Source organism: Solea solea, chromosome 10, assembly GCF_958295425.1.
Source record: "Solea solea chromosome 10, fSolSol10.1, whole genome shotgun sequence".
Classification (NCBI taxonomy): domain Eukaryota; kingdom Metazoa; phylum Chordata; class Actinopteri; order Pleuronectiformes; family Soleidae; genus Solea; species Solea solea.
Window position 1 is genome coordinate 22700942 of NC_081143.1, and position 16244 is coordinate 22717185.

A 16244-nucleotide genomic window follows, 5' to 3' on the forward strand; every position below is an offset into this window, starting at 1 on the left:
TGATTTCCCTTGATAAATTATTCAGATTTATGACAGAGCGCAGTACGTCGTCCTTTAAAAAAGGGTGAAATGGTAGGAAAGAATATAATACACTGTACATTCATACATCCTCTTTCTTTGTCCTTTTTCATTCTTCACCTTCGTGTCTCACACGGCAAAAAGAAAATAGCAGTTAGTTAGTGAGTGAGTAAGTAAGTTAGAGATGGCTGAAGGTATTAAGGCTTCTGCTGAAGCTATAGGCTTTATTGCATTTCATACTTTTGAATGTCCTTCGTGACAGTAGGAGTTGGAAGTGATGATTGAGTGGGTGCGTGGTGTCCTGTGATACAGCATGTGTCATGTGTGCGATGGCCTTGCTGTTTTGTTCTTGAGGATCAATTATCTTTGTGGCAGTATTGGTTATCTGAATGCGTTTGTTGTGGGTTTTTTTTTTACAGTGAGCATTCCCTTTAACACAGAGTGTATCGCAGACGACACTTTGCATTACCGTAACTACGTGATGGTTTATGCTATCAGAAAAATGGGCTTTCTGAAAGCTAAGAAGTTGCACTGCGTGGTTATGACGGTAATTTCACTCACGCTGTTGCGGGAAGCCGGCAAATCAGCGTCCTTGTCACCAGAGAGGAGAGAGAGAAAAAACGCCTGTCCTGTACATAGTTACTATTTCTTGGCCTGTTTTTCGTCATTTAAATGTGTTTTGTACTCTTGAAATTTCAAATTTAACACGCAAAATCTCAATAAAACTTTTTTTTTTTTCTTCATTTCAAATTGTTTATACACTATTTTAACATGCAGTAAACTGTAAATAACTGCCAGATATTGAAAGTGAGTCTGGAAACCTGGGCAAAACCACATACTCACTCACTAAAAGACAGTGGTCTTATGTAGGAGCTTCAAACCGCTGTATAGATCATACAATGTGTTAATGATTACAGCCTGAAATGTCTGTGTTGCCAATGGCTACAAATTATAATTATTGATTCTGAATTTTCAGGGTTTAAGTACCGAGGTTCTGACCTTTGGCAAATTGGAGGCCACTCCTTTATCTCACCCTCACAGCGTGTGTGTGTGTGTGTGACAATCATTACAGATGCTCACTGGTCCGCACAGAGTGCTAATTTTTGAATGGAAGCTGTCTGAAGAGGTTTGTGTCGCAGGAAGCAAAGGACATTCATGCAGTGCAGTGTGTGTCTTACGTAGAGATTTAACACCATGTGGTTCAACAACAACAAGCAACCGTGATACAGTATATAACAAAAACATTAATAATGACACGATTTGGAGACACAGTTTAAGAGTGGATGAACTATTGTGTATGAATCCAAATGCTTCAATAGACTCGACATGTTTCTCAGTTTGATTTTGTTAAGGTGCACCACAGTACCACGCTGCCTCATTAGTTTTAGATGGAGCCTGCATTATTTAGAGTGATAAAGAAAATGTTGTGGTTCTGTGTGTGTGTGTGTGTGTGTGTGTGTGAGTTAAGGACCTGCAGTAGGGTGGGCTGCTTAAGTGCCTGGTTAGATTGCAGCTGACAGAAAAATGTGTGGGAGGGAACAAAGAGAAACGGTGAGCAGAGGGGGAGGAGAGTTAGAGCTCAGCTCTTAATATGAAACGACAGTTTTAAAGTAAGATCATTACGCTCACGTACGCCACTACACACATGTTTGGAGACAGATGTACATATATATACAGATAATAGGATGAGAACACACACACACACACACACAGAGTTTTTTTTGTTTTTGTTTTTTTCAAATGAATGCAATGGGCTTCCGTAACATTTTAAATCATTTCTGAGTAAAAAAATGTTGGCCTGAATTTAAAAAAATAACATAGGAAACTTTCACAGTGAATGACAAGGGCAGGTGAATTGGTGCTAATTCTCTTATCTTAATTAAGGTCCCTGAGTGAGTGACATTTGTGACCTTTGACCCATTTTGACTGATACATCACCAGCACGTTCATTTGTAAAGGTTTGCCTTTAATTAAAAACATTTACTGTGAGATTTGTGTCCCCACAAGAAAGAACCCCAACCTTGTTAAAAAGTAACTAAGTAGCTTTTATGCTGAGTACATTTTAAACAAGCTACTTTTTTACTTTAACTTAAGTACATCTTTAGACCAATACTTTTGCTTGTACTTAAGTAAAATGTGATCAGAACAGTGTACTTTGGTACCACTTCACCCCAAAAAAAGAGAAAAATGTGTTATTTGATCGCCAGACAGTGGATCTGAGATACATGCCTCATTCCCACAACAACAGATTGAAAAAATAAATAAATATTTAATTATATATATAATTGAAAAAAGTCAAAGTCACTTCCTTGAAAGTAAATAAAAGCCCTGCGCTGCTCTTCACTGAGTTTCTGTCAATTATAACAAGTTTTATGAGTGAAAAATCGGGAAAAAAATTAACTGGTATAACAAATATAATCCAACTCTGTAATAGAATGTGAATTAAACAAACCCAGCAGCATCATAATGATTTTAGGTTTATTCTTCATTTGACCAAGTGAAAGAAAATGGGTGAAAGAGCCCTTTAAAGAATCATGGGGAGCTAAAGCCTGGGACATCACACAGAAATGAGCAACCATTCATTTTCAGGTTTATGAGAGTCTTAAATTAACAGAATTTGCACGTCTTTGGTTCTCAAATTGAATTAGGAAAACTTCTTGCCGTGAGGCCCTTGTTTAAGGTGACCATGGCAAAACGTAAACTGCACATTTTACACAACCGTTGTGAGTCTGTGCAAGTGTGCGTGAGGCCCTCAGCCTCCCACACAGCCCAACAGAACAGGACAGATGACTCTCATGTGAGAATCCAGCTCTCCAGTTGGGTCAGCACTGAATAATGCAGGTTCCCCCCCACACTTCATCCACCAGAAATGGAGATCTCTGGAGCCTTCATAGCCATTATTCCACTTGGATGGCAAAAAGGGTTCCAAGATGCATTCATGCACACACACTCAAGTGCACATATACTCTTCACAGAAAACAAGAGCCTCCATTGCTCCAAATAACATGATCTTGTTGCAATGTATGGATTTCAGAGATATGTGATAAAAAAAAAGGTGCAAAAGGAGGTTTTCACTTGGGGGGGGGGGGGGGGTTACACATTTAAACCCCATGTTGCCTGTGGCTTTGATGCAAATGAGAGCTCAGTCTGTGAGGTGACGAGTGCACGTTATTGTGCGAGAAGAGTCAGCTACAGTTATACACTATATTCAGGAGGCAGTTATTAGCCTTTCATCTGCTCTATCAGCAGCTGTGCAGCTCTTTCTTTTTTTTTGATTATTGCTTCATCTCGGTGTGATTAAACCAGATGAAGATGTGGTTCTTCTCTGTTATGGACGGCTCCTGGAGGCTTCTCAGAGTTACTGTTATCTCCTCTCATCTGCTGTTTCGTGCAATCAGACACAGCTTTAATGTCACCTCTTACTTCCCTCAATCTCATTTCCCTTCACCCTCTTTCCTCGCTTTCATTTAGCGAGTTACCATCAGCCACCATCCGCTCTGTCTTCTGCCCCACCCATCTTTTTCCTCATGATTCCTTCACTCCTTCCCTACCTCCTACCCCACTCTTTCCCCCCCCCCCACCTTCTCCACTCACTCTTTCCTCCTCTAAAGGCATGTTCCACCTCTTCCGAGAGTCACGCCTCATGAATTATTTACCCGTGCATCTCAGTGGAGGATTCTGCTGCGTTTCCTGACCGTTTACAGTAAAAACGGGCGATATTTTCTATTTCTATAAAATACTGCTCCTCATTCAACGTGACGGTGAGCGTTAACACATCTTCTCGTTAACACAACCTCTCTCTGGCTGACTGGCAGCTGAGCACGGAGGAGAGTAACGCCATCATAACAATCCACTTGGGAGTTTACACAAAGAGCGAAATACGATAATCTGTGTCGTCTTTTGTGCATCACAGATAACTCCTTCTCTCAGGACAATATCACTTTACACTTCATTACACAAAGATACTGTACATGTACATGCTTTTGTCACATATTGATTGTATCGCGATACTTGGGCATCGATTCAATTTGTATTGTTATCGTGATTTATTGTGAAGTATTGGGATTGGATAGTATTGAAAATTGGAAAATAGAACACAGAGCATTTAGGCTGCATTTTTCTCCATTATATGTTAAAACATATACAGTACAGAGGCTATAGGAATGTGCAATATAGAGTGTCTTATGTCTGTTTTTTCAGCACAACTTATAGGCAATCTGATGACATCATTATTTTTTTTCATATTCACCAACTATATAAACACACCTGAGAAAAAGTACTCAATTTAAAAAAAGAAAAAAAAGGAATCTGATTGATTTTGTCAAAATTGGAAATACGTCAAAGTTCAAAGTTCGCTTGGCTCGTTTTTATGAACAAAAACAAAATAAAAAAGGTCTATTTTGTCACTTTTATACTCCCGTCTTTTTTTTAAATATACAATACTAAATTAGACATAACTTTAGTCAATTAGTCAAACACATAAGAAGACCAAAAAAATGCATTTTTTAAAGCCTCAAGATGTGACCTATAAACCGCACACACCCGCCCAGATGTCCTTATAAGGAGTTGTGTATTATTCCCACGGCGATTTACCAAGGGTGCACCTGCGGCACGGATCTGTGCTGCCTGAGCACTAAGGGTTAAGCAAAAATTAAATGATACATGTCTTGAGATAATAACCCACTTGTCATATTTTCCAAATCAATGGACACTGCACATCATTCAGACAGTGTGTCAGACATGTATCTTCACTGAATGGTAATAGTAATAACAAATTAATCCGATCAGGCCAAGAAGAAAATAATATGTTTCAGCTTTACTTATACACAGTTCAGTATGTTTTCTTGTTGTTCTGCCTCAGTCAGTCAGTCATCATCTACCGCTTTATCCTCTGCCAGAGGGTCGCGGGGGGTGCTGTGCCAATCTCAGCTACATCGGGCGATAGGCGGGGTACACCCTGGACAGTTCGCCAGTCCATCGCAGGGCCACACACAGATAGAGACAAACAACCATTCACTCTCACACTCACTCCTATGGTCAATTTGGAGTGTCCAATTTACCTATCCCCACATTGCATGTTTTTGGACTGTGGGAGGAAGCCGGAGAACCCGGAGAGAACCCACGCACACACGGGGAGAACATGCAAACTCCATGCAGAAAGGCCCTTGTTCCAACCGGGGCTCGAACCCGTGTCTTCTCGCTGCAAGGCGAGAGTGCTAACCACTACATCACCGTGTGGCCCTGTTGTTCTGCCTATTACATCTATTTCATGTGTGTTCGTCCTGGAGAGAGATCCGTCCTCTGTGGCTCTTCCTGAGGAGTCTTCCATTTTGGAGGCGATGTTATTCTTTAACTGAACCGAGGGTCTAAAGACAGAGTATATGTTACGTGTTGTCAGGCCCAGTGAGGCAAACTTCCTTCTCTTTTTGGTTTTTACTTCCACTAATAAAATGTTCTCTCTCTATATATATTTTTACACCTTATATAATTTTTCTAATACTTTTTAACCCTTTTGCTGCTGTAACAAGTGAATTTCCCCAGTGTGGGATCAATAAGATAAAGTAACCTAATCTGAATTTGTGCTATAAAAAATGAAATTGATGTGATTTGAATTATGTATTTTATATTTTGATTGATGAATTAGTTCACTTGGCGAGCGCTGTAAGAAAATAAAAACAATGCTTTGCCAAAATGAGTAGAGCTTTTCAAAACAGGACACAACACACAGGTGTGAGCTTTCAAATTAACATCTACAAATGACTTGAAAAATTTCTTTTTAAAACACTGATAAACAGAACTCTCTTAACTTTTTTGATGGTAACTGGCAACTTCTGCTTTAAGCTGCTTCCATTCACCAAGCTTATGTGTGCATATGAAAATGTGAGTGTCATTCTAATCAGTGTTTCCTTTTAATCTCTGTCAGGATTTTAATGACTGATAATTTATGGCAATTTTTAAACTAATATAAATCCAACCACGCAGAAACTTCCATCAGAGTGAGCATCTCACAGTGTCGATTAACAGAGTCTAACGCCAATTAGAACATATGCTATAAAAACCACGCAGTCCCATCAGAGGACATGTTTACTGGCACATAGGAACGAACAGCTTGAAAGTGGGCCATCCATCCGCCCGCTGCGCCGTCACATCCTTCTCCCAATATTTATTAACCATGAAAACACACTGTAATGGCCCTTTAATTTAAAACCACTGGTGCTTGTGAGTGGCATCAGTGCTCAGCTGGCTTAGTGAGTGTTTCTCTGTTTCCGACACTGTCTTACGGCTCCACAGCAAAATTACATCCAAGCAATTCCATTAACACGGCTCCTTCTTTGAGGTGTCTCTGTGTGTGTGTGTGTGTGTGTGTGTGTGTGTGTGTGAAGCCACACCCTGATGTCTCCTGACACACACACGCACGCACATGGAGAAAGAGAGAAGTCATCATTGAAGTGTGACAAGAGGATAGAACTGCTGCTTCTTAATTATTGTTAAGAAGCAGCCTCCTCTGTGACGGTGGAAGGTAAAAGGTGAGAGAGCCGGGGGTTTGTGTGACAGCCTTTGGTGCCGGGCTTTAGTTCCAAGCATCTAGAATAATGGCTGCCATAGCAGCTGAGGATACAGGAAGCACTACTAAATATACAGTGTGATAAGTGGGTGGGGCAGAAAGGGGGGATGATGTGTTACAAGATTCGAAAATTTTGATTAAACCAACATCTAATCTTACAGAGCATCTTCATTTTAAATTGTGGTGAAATGCACCAAGATTAAATAAGATACGCTCATGTCCAAGACGTAAATATGATGCAGAAACACAGCAGTCAGAGAGTAAATGACCTGGTGATTTATTAGGCGTCACGCTTCTTCCACACAGAGGTTTGTGATATTGTGATAAGTAGTGTACTACTGTACTGCGGCATTTCATTAAATTCTTGTTGTCTGTTGTTCTCAGTGCACCAGCTGAATGCTGCAGGTGATCACCACGTTTCATTTCACATCAGTGTCAACACAGAAGAACTGGGACTTTCAAAGCCCCTCGACACAATAGAATAGAGAAGACGCCATGGTGGTGACGCAAGTGCTGGAGCAGCATGCAGTCATTTCAAACTGCCATCAGAAGGAGAACAAATGAATCTACAACCTTCTGACTGACACACGTGTTTCAGCCATAGTCAAAGAGAAAGGGGTCTCAGAATTCACCACATTGTCCTTTAGTGGAAAACACAGCAACAAGCGATGCCTGAGTCTTTGCTCCCTCGTTACCAACTCCACTGTGAACCTTCACAGATGACCACACCCTGAGCTGCTGATGTTCACGTGCGTCTGCCTCCGACATCCACCAGCCTAACCCAACCCCCTTTTCCCTCCTCCATGTGTGTAGCTACGCAGCTGCAATGTTATACAACGCCCTGCTGCCTCAGCTGTGAACCTTTCTTTTGTTCCAGGCCATGTTGTGGACGCATGATAAACCTGCTGGATATGGGATTAACTGTCAAAAGTGTTTGACTTAAATGACTTAAAAATAGGCTCAAAAAATAAATAAATCTATCAATTATTTGCACATGAGGCTCTTATAACCCTGAGGAGATCAGACAAAAAGCTTGAGCACCTGTGCAGGAGATATCGGGAGTGTATAAGAAATACTTGCTCGAGCCAACACTGGCTGCTGCAATGTTAAAGAAAAAAAAAGTAAAGAAAAATAGATTACTGTTAAGATGTGACGTTTGACTGACAGATAGCAGATGCACACTCAGCGATATGCGAGTGCCTCTGGAAGGAAGCCCTCATTGTTTGGAGAAGTGTGTTCATCTATACGTGCTGAAATCCAGCCTCAGCAGAAAGTGAAGTGCAAACTGCTGCTGATTTGTCGAAGTAGTTTCTGTTTTTCACCTTCTCTGCTCGAAAAATAACAACATTAAACATTTGATCAATGAATCGTTAATATATTGTTAAGTGTTGTCATCAAATAATACATTTTCTACCACTTAGCCTTACAGGGTTTAAGGGGAATTCGATAATCGTATCAATGACTCTAAGACTGTGACTGTGGCAAACAATCTCAGCTAGAAAACTGAAAGATTGGTGAGGAAATCATGTTTCTACTGTCATCGTCAATCCAGAGATTAAATAAAATGTCTCTGTCAAATACTGTGTACTGTTTATTTAAGTTAAATTAAGTAGATTATTCAAATAGTCAGTCAAAAGGAAGCGTTTCTGCTTCTTAAAAATGTTTAAACGCATTTTTAAAGCAAACATTCTCCACACCTGATTGTAAAAAAACTTTTCTTCTATATGAAAACAAGATGAATCTCTTCAGTGACACCAAAAAAAAAATATTGATTAACCAGGAAAGCCAAATGATCAATTGATAGTAGAGATGATTGCTGCTGCTCCAGTTTCTTCACAACACTGAAACCACATTGTCCACAGGGACGATGAGCAGGTTTGAATAATGTGTAGGGCTTGTGCGGGAGGAAAGAGCCACCTCCTGGTACAAAACGGTACATTATATAATGACGAATGTTTGCAGTCAAACTCACTCACTTATAATATATAATACATATTTTTATAGAGCATGTATCCAAGTACTTGATTGGTTTTGAACTCATTATTGTATCTTTAACAAAAACAAAGTCTCATTTGTTATCATAATAATTACAATATCCTGAAATGGGATTTTAAATTCAGTTTTATTGTTTCCGCCCTTCATTCTGCTTTTTGCAACTTTTCTGCTGTGACTGTGCAAATTAGAGCTGCAGCGAACGATTGAATTCATAATCCATTCATCTGTCGAGTATTTGATTAATCGAGAAATCGTTTGGTCCATAAAATGTAAGAAAATGTAGAAAAATATTGATCAGTGTTTGTCAATCCTGGAAATGATGTTCTCAAATGTCTTGTTTTGCCCACATATGAAAGTGATTCAGTTTTAATGATTTATTTGTTATATGGAGCATTATGGAAAATATTCACATTAAAGAAGCTAAAATGATCCGAAATCTTGTTTTAATAATGAAAAAAATCCTCAAACTGATAATCAAAATAGTTGACGATTAATTTAGTAATCAATTAATAATCGATTATTCAAGTATTTGTTTCGGCCCTAGTGCAAAGTAAGTTGAGAAAGGTTTTAAACTGTATGCCTTCATCGAAACCGTTTAAACATGATCTGATCCCCATGTGCGTACACATTACCTGACAGAGTAAGTCAAAGTCCCAAGCTACAAGTACATACTAATATCAAACTATTACAGTCTTGGCTGATTTTGTTTGTGCCAGTCCAGTCCTGGTCCCATTCAGTTCTCAGTGAGAATCAAAACAACAACAAATAATTACTCCACCATTTACTTAATTACTTTCTTAATGACGTTAGTTGACTGTTCCATTTGGGAATTTTCAATAAATTCATATACTTTTTTTTCCCCAAAAAACTCCAACTCATTCTTGACCTTCATGCTCTTGAGTACCTGAATTATTATATATTTCAAGTTATTTTCCTGAAGCGTTTCTGAGAATAGGTGTAAGTGTGAAATAAGATTTTATTATACAATGTGCATTTTGATCATTGATAATGGACTGTAACTGCAGCTTTGCTCGTCATCAAAGTAAAATGACCAACAGGACCTTCCAGTGGAGGGAGGGGGCGTGCCTTTGGTCGTTTCAAGCACCAATCAGGTGACTCCATTTTGTGCAGTCAGAGTTCTCCTTTTTTCAAGCTCGCGCATGCGTACTTCATTTTTAAAATGGCGGCCGTACAAGGTGGTCTGGTCGACGCGGATAATGAGAAAGACATAAAAACGGAACCACCAAGCGATGGATGGGTAAATAACAATGCGAACGACGGCAAAGTGCTCTCCGCGTCGCCCGGCTCCAGCGCTACGGCTGGGAGCAACAAACCGGCGGCGGCGACGACGGCAACGGCGGCGGGAACCCCGGAGGACCAGCAGACGCTGTTGGCGGTCCTGCAGTTCCTCAGAAAGAACAACCTGAGCGAGTCTGTCGAAATACTACGCCGTGAAGCGGGTCTACCGGAGAATTCACTGGAAGCGAAGGCGGGAGACTCGTCTGGGACTGGAGGTGCGGACACAGATGCCGGTGATTCAAGCTCTCTTCTCAGCCGGGTGACCGTCTCATCCTCAGCCAGAGCACCGTCGCCGAAAAAAGGTCCGACACAGTCATTGGCTCGTGAAACACCGATTAACGTTTAAACGTTTCCGGGTAATGTAACATCACATGCGGCTTTCTATGAATAGCAAACAGTTATCAAAATAAAGTCGACATTTCAGGGAGGGGAAAACTTAAAGTAGTACTCAATATTAGTATTAACAGTCTACGTTACACTGTAGAAGGTCTTCATGTGTACTTTGAGTGCGTAGTTTCTTCAGTTGTTCCAGTCCTTTCTTTGGTGTTTAGTGATGTACTGTAAATATGTTTGCACTAATTTGATACCAACTAGAGTTTAATATTATAGGTGCAAACACATGTAGGTGCTAAACAAATTGCGATATTCAGACATGCACGTCGAATGAGTTTGAGAAAACAATATACTTGCAAATTGAAGGTCTCCACTGGAACGTTCAGAATATAATGCTGTTGGCATTAAGTTGTTCTGTCTTGTTCTAACAGCTGAATTAGAGCTGGAGAATAATCAATAAATGAAAACAAGTAATTTAATTACAATTGTCATTGTGCTTTCTAATGTTGCAGCAGCCCATATAGCAAATATAAGGTAAATGTGCATTTTAGACACCAGAAAGTGTTACAGTATAGAATATTAAATAGTGAATGATGTGAGGGATTGTGCATTTAAGATATTGAATTTGATTGTCTTCAGTTGCGATATAACACAAGTTCAAAACATATCAATATGATTGTTATATACTCCGCAAACATATTTTGAGGTATAATTATCAATATCACCTACTTTTAAAATTCAACAAAAAACAATTCCATTGTCAAATTAATGTAAAGAAGGGTGTTTTACCGCAGCTGTGTCTCACTTGAACTTTCTTTGTTTTTCAGCTACAGCTGGGGAGGATCAGCCAGATGTGAATGTGGTGCTGTCAGCTTACAGCCAGCAGGGAGACCCAGCTCTGTATGATGTTTACTACAGTGGCCTGAAGAAGTTCATAGAAACCGTTTTGGACTGTCACAGGGCAGAGCTGTCACAGGTCTTCTACCCGCTGTTTGTGCACATGTATCTGGAGTTGGTGTACAACAATCATGAAAGCGAGGCCAAGGCTTTTTTTGCAAAGTGAGTTTCCCTTTTTCAAAATGTATTTGACTCCCTAAATATTCAGTCTTGTACACCTGTTAAACTCTACTCTTTTCTTTTGTCGTCTATCTCAGGTTCAGTGGGGACCAGGAGTGCTATTATGAAGATGACTTGCGTATTTTGTCCAGCCTTTCAAAGAAGGAGCACATGAGGGGCAATGAAACTCTCCTTGATTTCCGCACAAGCAAATTTGTCCTGCGCATCTCCCGTGATTCTTACCAGCTTCTGAAGAGACATCTGCAGGAGCGGCAGAACAACCAGATCTGGAATATTATCCAAGAACACCTCTACATTGACATTTTTGATGGCATTCCACGCAGCAAGAGCCAGATTGATGCCATGTCCGGCAGCTTGGCTGGAGAGGGAAGACGAGAAGCCAATAAGACCAAGGTTGGTTTTATACACCAACAAGCAAATTATACAAGATGTGTGCTGTCTCCTTTTTGTACAATGTAGCTCAATTTGCAAGATCTTCACTTTTCATTGCCATTCGATTTGCTTTAGGTTTACTATGGATTACTGAAGGAGCCTGAGATTGAGCTTCCCCTTGATGATGAGGATGAGGAGGCAGAGAACGAGGAGGGGAAACCCAAGAAGAAGAAACCAAAAAAGGACAGTATGGGCTCCAAAAGCAAAAAACAGGATCCAAATGCACCCTCTCAAACTAGGTAGGTAGTATTTTTTAACACAGCAATATACTGCATCATTCTGCATCTCACCACTTGGACTTTATCGGGCATTGTCTCTTCTGCATTGGAGTACAGTTCATTTGAACATGAGCAACTTTTGTCAGTTGAATTTAAATCCTCCTTTAATGGAACAATGTTTTATTGCAGGCAGACATGCACTTACTTCAGCACTTACTTATACCACTTATGAAACTTTAACATTTTTAATTTGAATGACATTGCCTATCAGGTAAATGCCATGTCAATCATTTCTAGCATTTCACCTGTCACTGCAAAGCCAAAGATGACAGTATTTGAAAGATACTGAAGATTTTATTACAGGTGTTTTGATGATTTGTGAGCTCATTGTAAGAAATATTTCAGACTCGACTTGCCAGTCTGATTTTTTTGTTGTTTGCCATTGCTTAGGATACCTCTGCCGGAATTAAAGGATTCAGACAAACTAGATAAAATCATGTACATGAAAGAAGCGACCAAGAAGATCCGTCTAGGACCAGATAACCTCCCGTCCATCTGCTTCTACACTTTCCTAAATGCATACCAGGTAAAACCTTATGACCACAATGATGCACTGTGTGTTTATACTTTATGAAACTGGTTGCCAGGTAAATGCATATTCATACAACAGTGCAAATCAGTTCTAATTACATCACTGTTTACCCTGCAGGGTTTGACTGCAGTGGACTTCACAGATGACTCCAGTCTGATTGCAGGAGGCTTCGCTGATTCCACAGTGCGGGTGTGGAGCATCACACCAAAGAAACTCCGCAAGGTCAAATCTGCAGCAGGTAGAGTGCATGACACTGTGAAAGTATTTTTTACTTCCTTTGTTAGAACATTTTTGAATAAAAAAAATTCTCATCTTTCCTGTTTTCTCTCAAGACTTGAACGTGATTGACAAAGAATCTGATGATGTGCTGGAGAGGATCATGGATGAGAAGACGGCCAGTGAGTCAAAGATCCTCTACGGACACAGTGGTCCAGTATATGGCATCAGCTTCAGCCCGGACAGGTAAATACAGCTCTGATGCTCCTGGTGTTGCAAATGTTTGTCAAAAGTAAATGTATAACATTATTATTGTCGGTTTTATCTTTCAGAAACTACCTATTATCAAGTTCTGAAGATGGTACTGTCAGGCTGTGGAGTCTTTTAACATTTACTTGTCTAGTGGGCTACAAGGGCCACAATTACCCAGTGTGGGACACCCACTTTTCTCCCCATGGCTACTATTTTGTCTCTGGAGGACATGACAGAGTTGCCCGGTAACGATGAGTGAAAAAATGCCATGCATGAAATATATTCTGCATTTTTTTCTTAACACATTAAGGACTATCATCATGCTGCTCTCTTTACACGTCTGTGTCATTACTTCAACAGTCTTTGGGCGACGGATCACTACCAGCCTCTACGGATATTTTCTGGCCATCTAGCGGACGTTACCTGCACCCGCTTTCACCCCAACTCCAATTATTTAGCGACGGGGTCGTCTGACCGCACCATCCGCCTCTGGGACGTCCTTAATGGAAACTCTGTCCGTATATTCACAGGTCATAAGGTCAGATAAATCACCAGTTACCATGCTTTACAAAGTGTCACTGGAATTGCGCTTAGTTGGGCTAGATGTGATTTATAAAAAAAAAAATTCACAGATATAGTGGCCGACTTGAGAGACAATTACTGAGCCAAGCTTTTTACTTTATCTTCCAGGGTCCTATCCATACACTGGCTTTCTCTCCAAATGGGAAGTTCTTGGCCTCTGGAGCCACAGATGGAAGAGTTCTTCTGTGGGACATTGGTCATGGGCTGATGATTACAGAGCTCAAAGGCCATACTGATACCATCTACTCCCTGAAGTTCAGCAGGGATGGCGAGATCCTTGCCTCTGGTGAGTGTTCCACAACTTCTTTCAACTGTGAAATTGATTTTAGTTTGCATGCATGTTTCATTTGGAGGTAACATGTCTACATACAGCAAAACTGTCTCCTGCCTTCTGTAGGTTCCATGGACAACACCGTTCGTCTGTGGGACGCAACGAAAGCATTTGATGATTTAGAGACCGATGACTTCACAGCAGCTACGGGACACATTCATCTACAAGATAACTCACAGGAGCTGCTGCTGGGCACCTATATGACTAAATCAACACCTGTCATACACCTTCACTTCACCCGAAGGAACCTACTGCTGGCTGCTGGTGCCTACAATCCATAGGACAATACTGAATTATGAGAAGAAGAAAAAAAAAATCAATGGAAGCTTGAAATTAAGCTAAAGTTTGGTCCCAGAGCTCTCCAGAAAAGTCAGGTGATTTGTGGGTCAGTAGGAACTGTGTTAGAACCTGTACTGTGAGTTTACATCTGATGGACATCTAGCTGTGATTGAGTTTTAAAATAAGGTTAGTCCACTCATGTACTGATCAAAAGTCTGAGATTTTGGCTCCAAATCTAACTTGTCTGTAGATACTCATTTGCCTGAGAGAAGTGCCATTGCTGTTTGAAGACCATGCATAAATCATTGCCATGTGTACAACTTTACTCGACACATGGTTAACATTTCTGTATCATAGTCTTTTATACTGGTGTATACTGTAAATAAAACAAAGTGTTTTTTATGTGATTGGTATAAGTGATCTTTATTGTTAACATTGAGAAACCAAACAGTAATATTTTATTACATGCACATCGAGCCGCTCACTCCACTCCCAGCTGCTGGAAAACATTGTCAAAATGGAAACCTGTAGGACAAATTGAATGAACGGATCAATACTTTGAACAGTAATAATGGATTTGTTTAGTAAAAGGCTGTGCATGTACTTACATTATCACTTTTCTGTGATGGCAGCTTGTTTCTTGGGCTTCAATTTGAAGAAAAGGACTATGGCTGCTATGCTGGCATATGTGGCCAAGACACACTGAAAATAAAGAAACAAGCAAATTGAGAAATTTGAACAGTGCAAGGCTATCAGGTAATAATCATTACAGGTGAGTTGCAAATAACTTACATTCCTCCTTCCTATGATTGTGTACGAATTGAAGTACTTGGCAAATCCAGTAAACTGGTGGGTTCCAGCGTCATGTCCTCCCATGATGGATAATTAATGGTCCTACCATAAGAAAAAGAACATTGAATTTCCCCCTTGAACTTGACAGCATGTGGGACAAAGTAATCTGGAGTAAAACAATGCATCTACTGAAAGAAATATCAACATTGCATTTGATTGTAAGGCACAATTCAATCGATCATTAATACAGCTATAACCTTGGGGTTTTAGTCCCTGATATACTGTTAGCACATATGTCATCAGTCAAACACATGGCAGCAACTCATTTAGACCATGGAGAAGAAACGTGATTTAAGAGCCTGTGTGTGGTGGATGTTTGTTAGTGCCAAATGGGCTGGTCTGAGTATTTTAGAAAAAAATTAACATACAACCATCTCAATGGTTAAATAAGAATCATTGTTTCAATCAATCAATATAGTATACAGTATAATGTGGCCGTTGAGTGTAAATTGAAAGGAAATTCGAGTTATGTTGTTTTTATTGGAGATAAGACCTTGAGGTTAGAATCACTGACAGATTGTTACAATCTTATTTGACACTTGAATACCGAATCGGATGCATGATTTGAAGTACACTGTCAACACACATTTACAATATTTGTCAAAAAATAATCGCAGTTATGAACTGGTTACTGTAGTTACAGTACATAAGGACGTCTGTGACTTCAGTGGTGGTAGTCTTAGCATGCTGCTTATAAAACTCATGTCGGACACGCAATTTGAGCAGTAATACGGTATAATATTTATTTATGACAGTTTTCCAACTTCCTTGCATTTATTCACATTGTGGTTGTTAACAGAGTTACAGCGGTCATTTAAATTAGACTGACTTTCATCGGGCAACTGCCTAACTCGTTAGTTAGCCTACTCGCGTAGCTTGCTAGGTTAGCCTGTAAGCTAAACAAATATTTGAACCGTTTATCAAAAAGTTTATCGTCACGACAGCGTTTTAAAAACAGCACGGATGCTGCACAGCATTGTTAAAGCCAACGTGAACTGGCATGTTTGTTTTTAAATGTGTGTTGTCCTACCTCTGACTCACGACCCTGAGCAGATAGAATGAAACAAGTGCCCTTCAGCAGAGGCCGCAATGCTAAATCCGCTAGGAAATCCCGCCCACATTCAGTGACTCAAGCCTGCGTTTCTATTGGTCCACATTGATGTCACTCATACGTATGGCCCAAAGTGATTGCTGAATGGCTGA

General features: G+C 40.1%; 2 protein-coding genes across 2 annotated transcripts; one reads left to right on the plus strand and one right to left on the minus strand.

The window, feature by feature from the left end:
* The first annotated feature begins 9731 nt into the window (after positions 1-9731).
* taf5 (TAF5 RNA polymerase II, TATA box binding protein (TBP)-associated factor) lies at positions 9732-14591 on the plus strand. Its single transcript, XM_058641629.1, has 11 exons — positions 9732-10179; positions 11038-11269; positions 11365-11680; positions 11795-11958; positions 12388-12523; positions 12647-12767; positions 12862-12991; positions 13078-13242; positions 13358-13535; positions 13688-13865; positions 13977-14591. Exons 1-11 carry the CDS (start codon positions 9759-9761, stop codon positions 14189-14191), a joined length of 2256 nt encoding a protein of 751 aa, XP_058497612.1. The 5' UTR covers positions 9732-9758; the 3' UTR covers positions 14192-14591.
* Positions 14592-14596: 5 nt separating this feature from the next.
* Positions 14597-16203, minus strand: atp5md (ATP synthase membrane subunit k). Its single transcript, XM_058641630.1, has 4 exons — positions 16072-16203; positions 14982-15083; positions 14798-14891; positions 14597-14714 (listed from the first exon to the last, which is right to left on the minus strand). The coding sequence occupies exons 2-3, from the start codon at positions 15063-15065 to the stop codon at positions 14802-14804; spliced, it is 174 nt and encodes a 57-aa protein (XP_058497613.1). The 5' UTR covers positions 15066-15083; positions 16072-16203; the 3' UTR covers positions 14597-14714; positions 14798-14801.
* Positions 16204-16244: the final 41 nt, after the last annotated feature.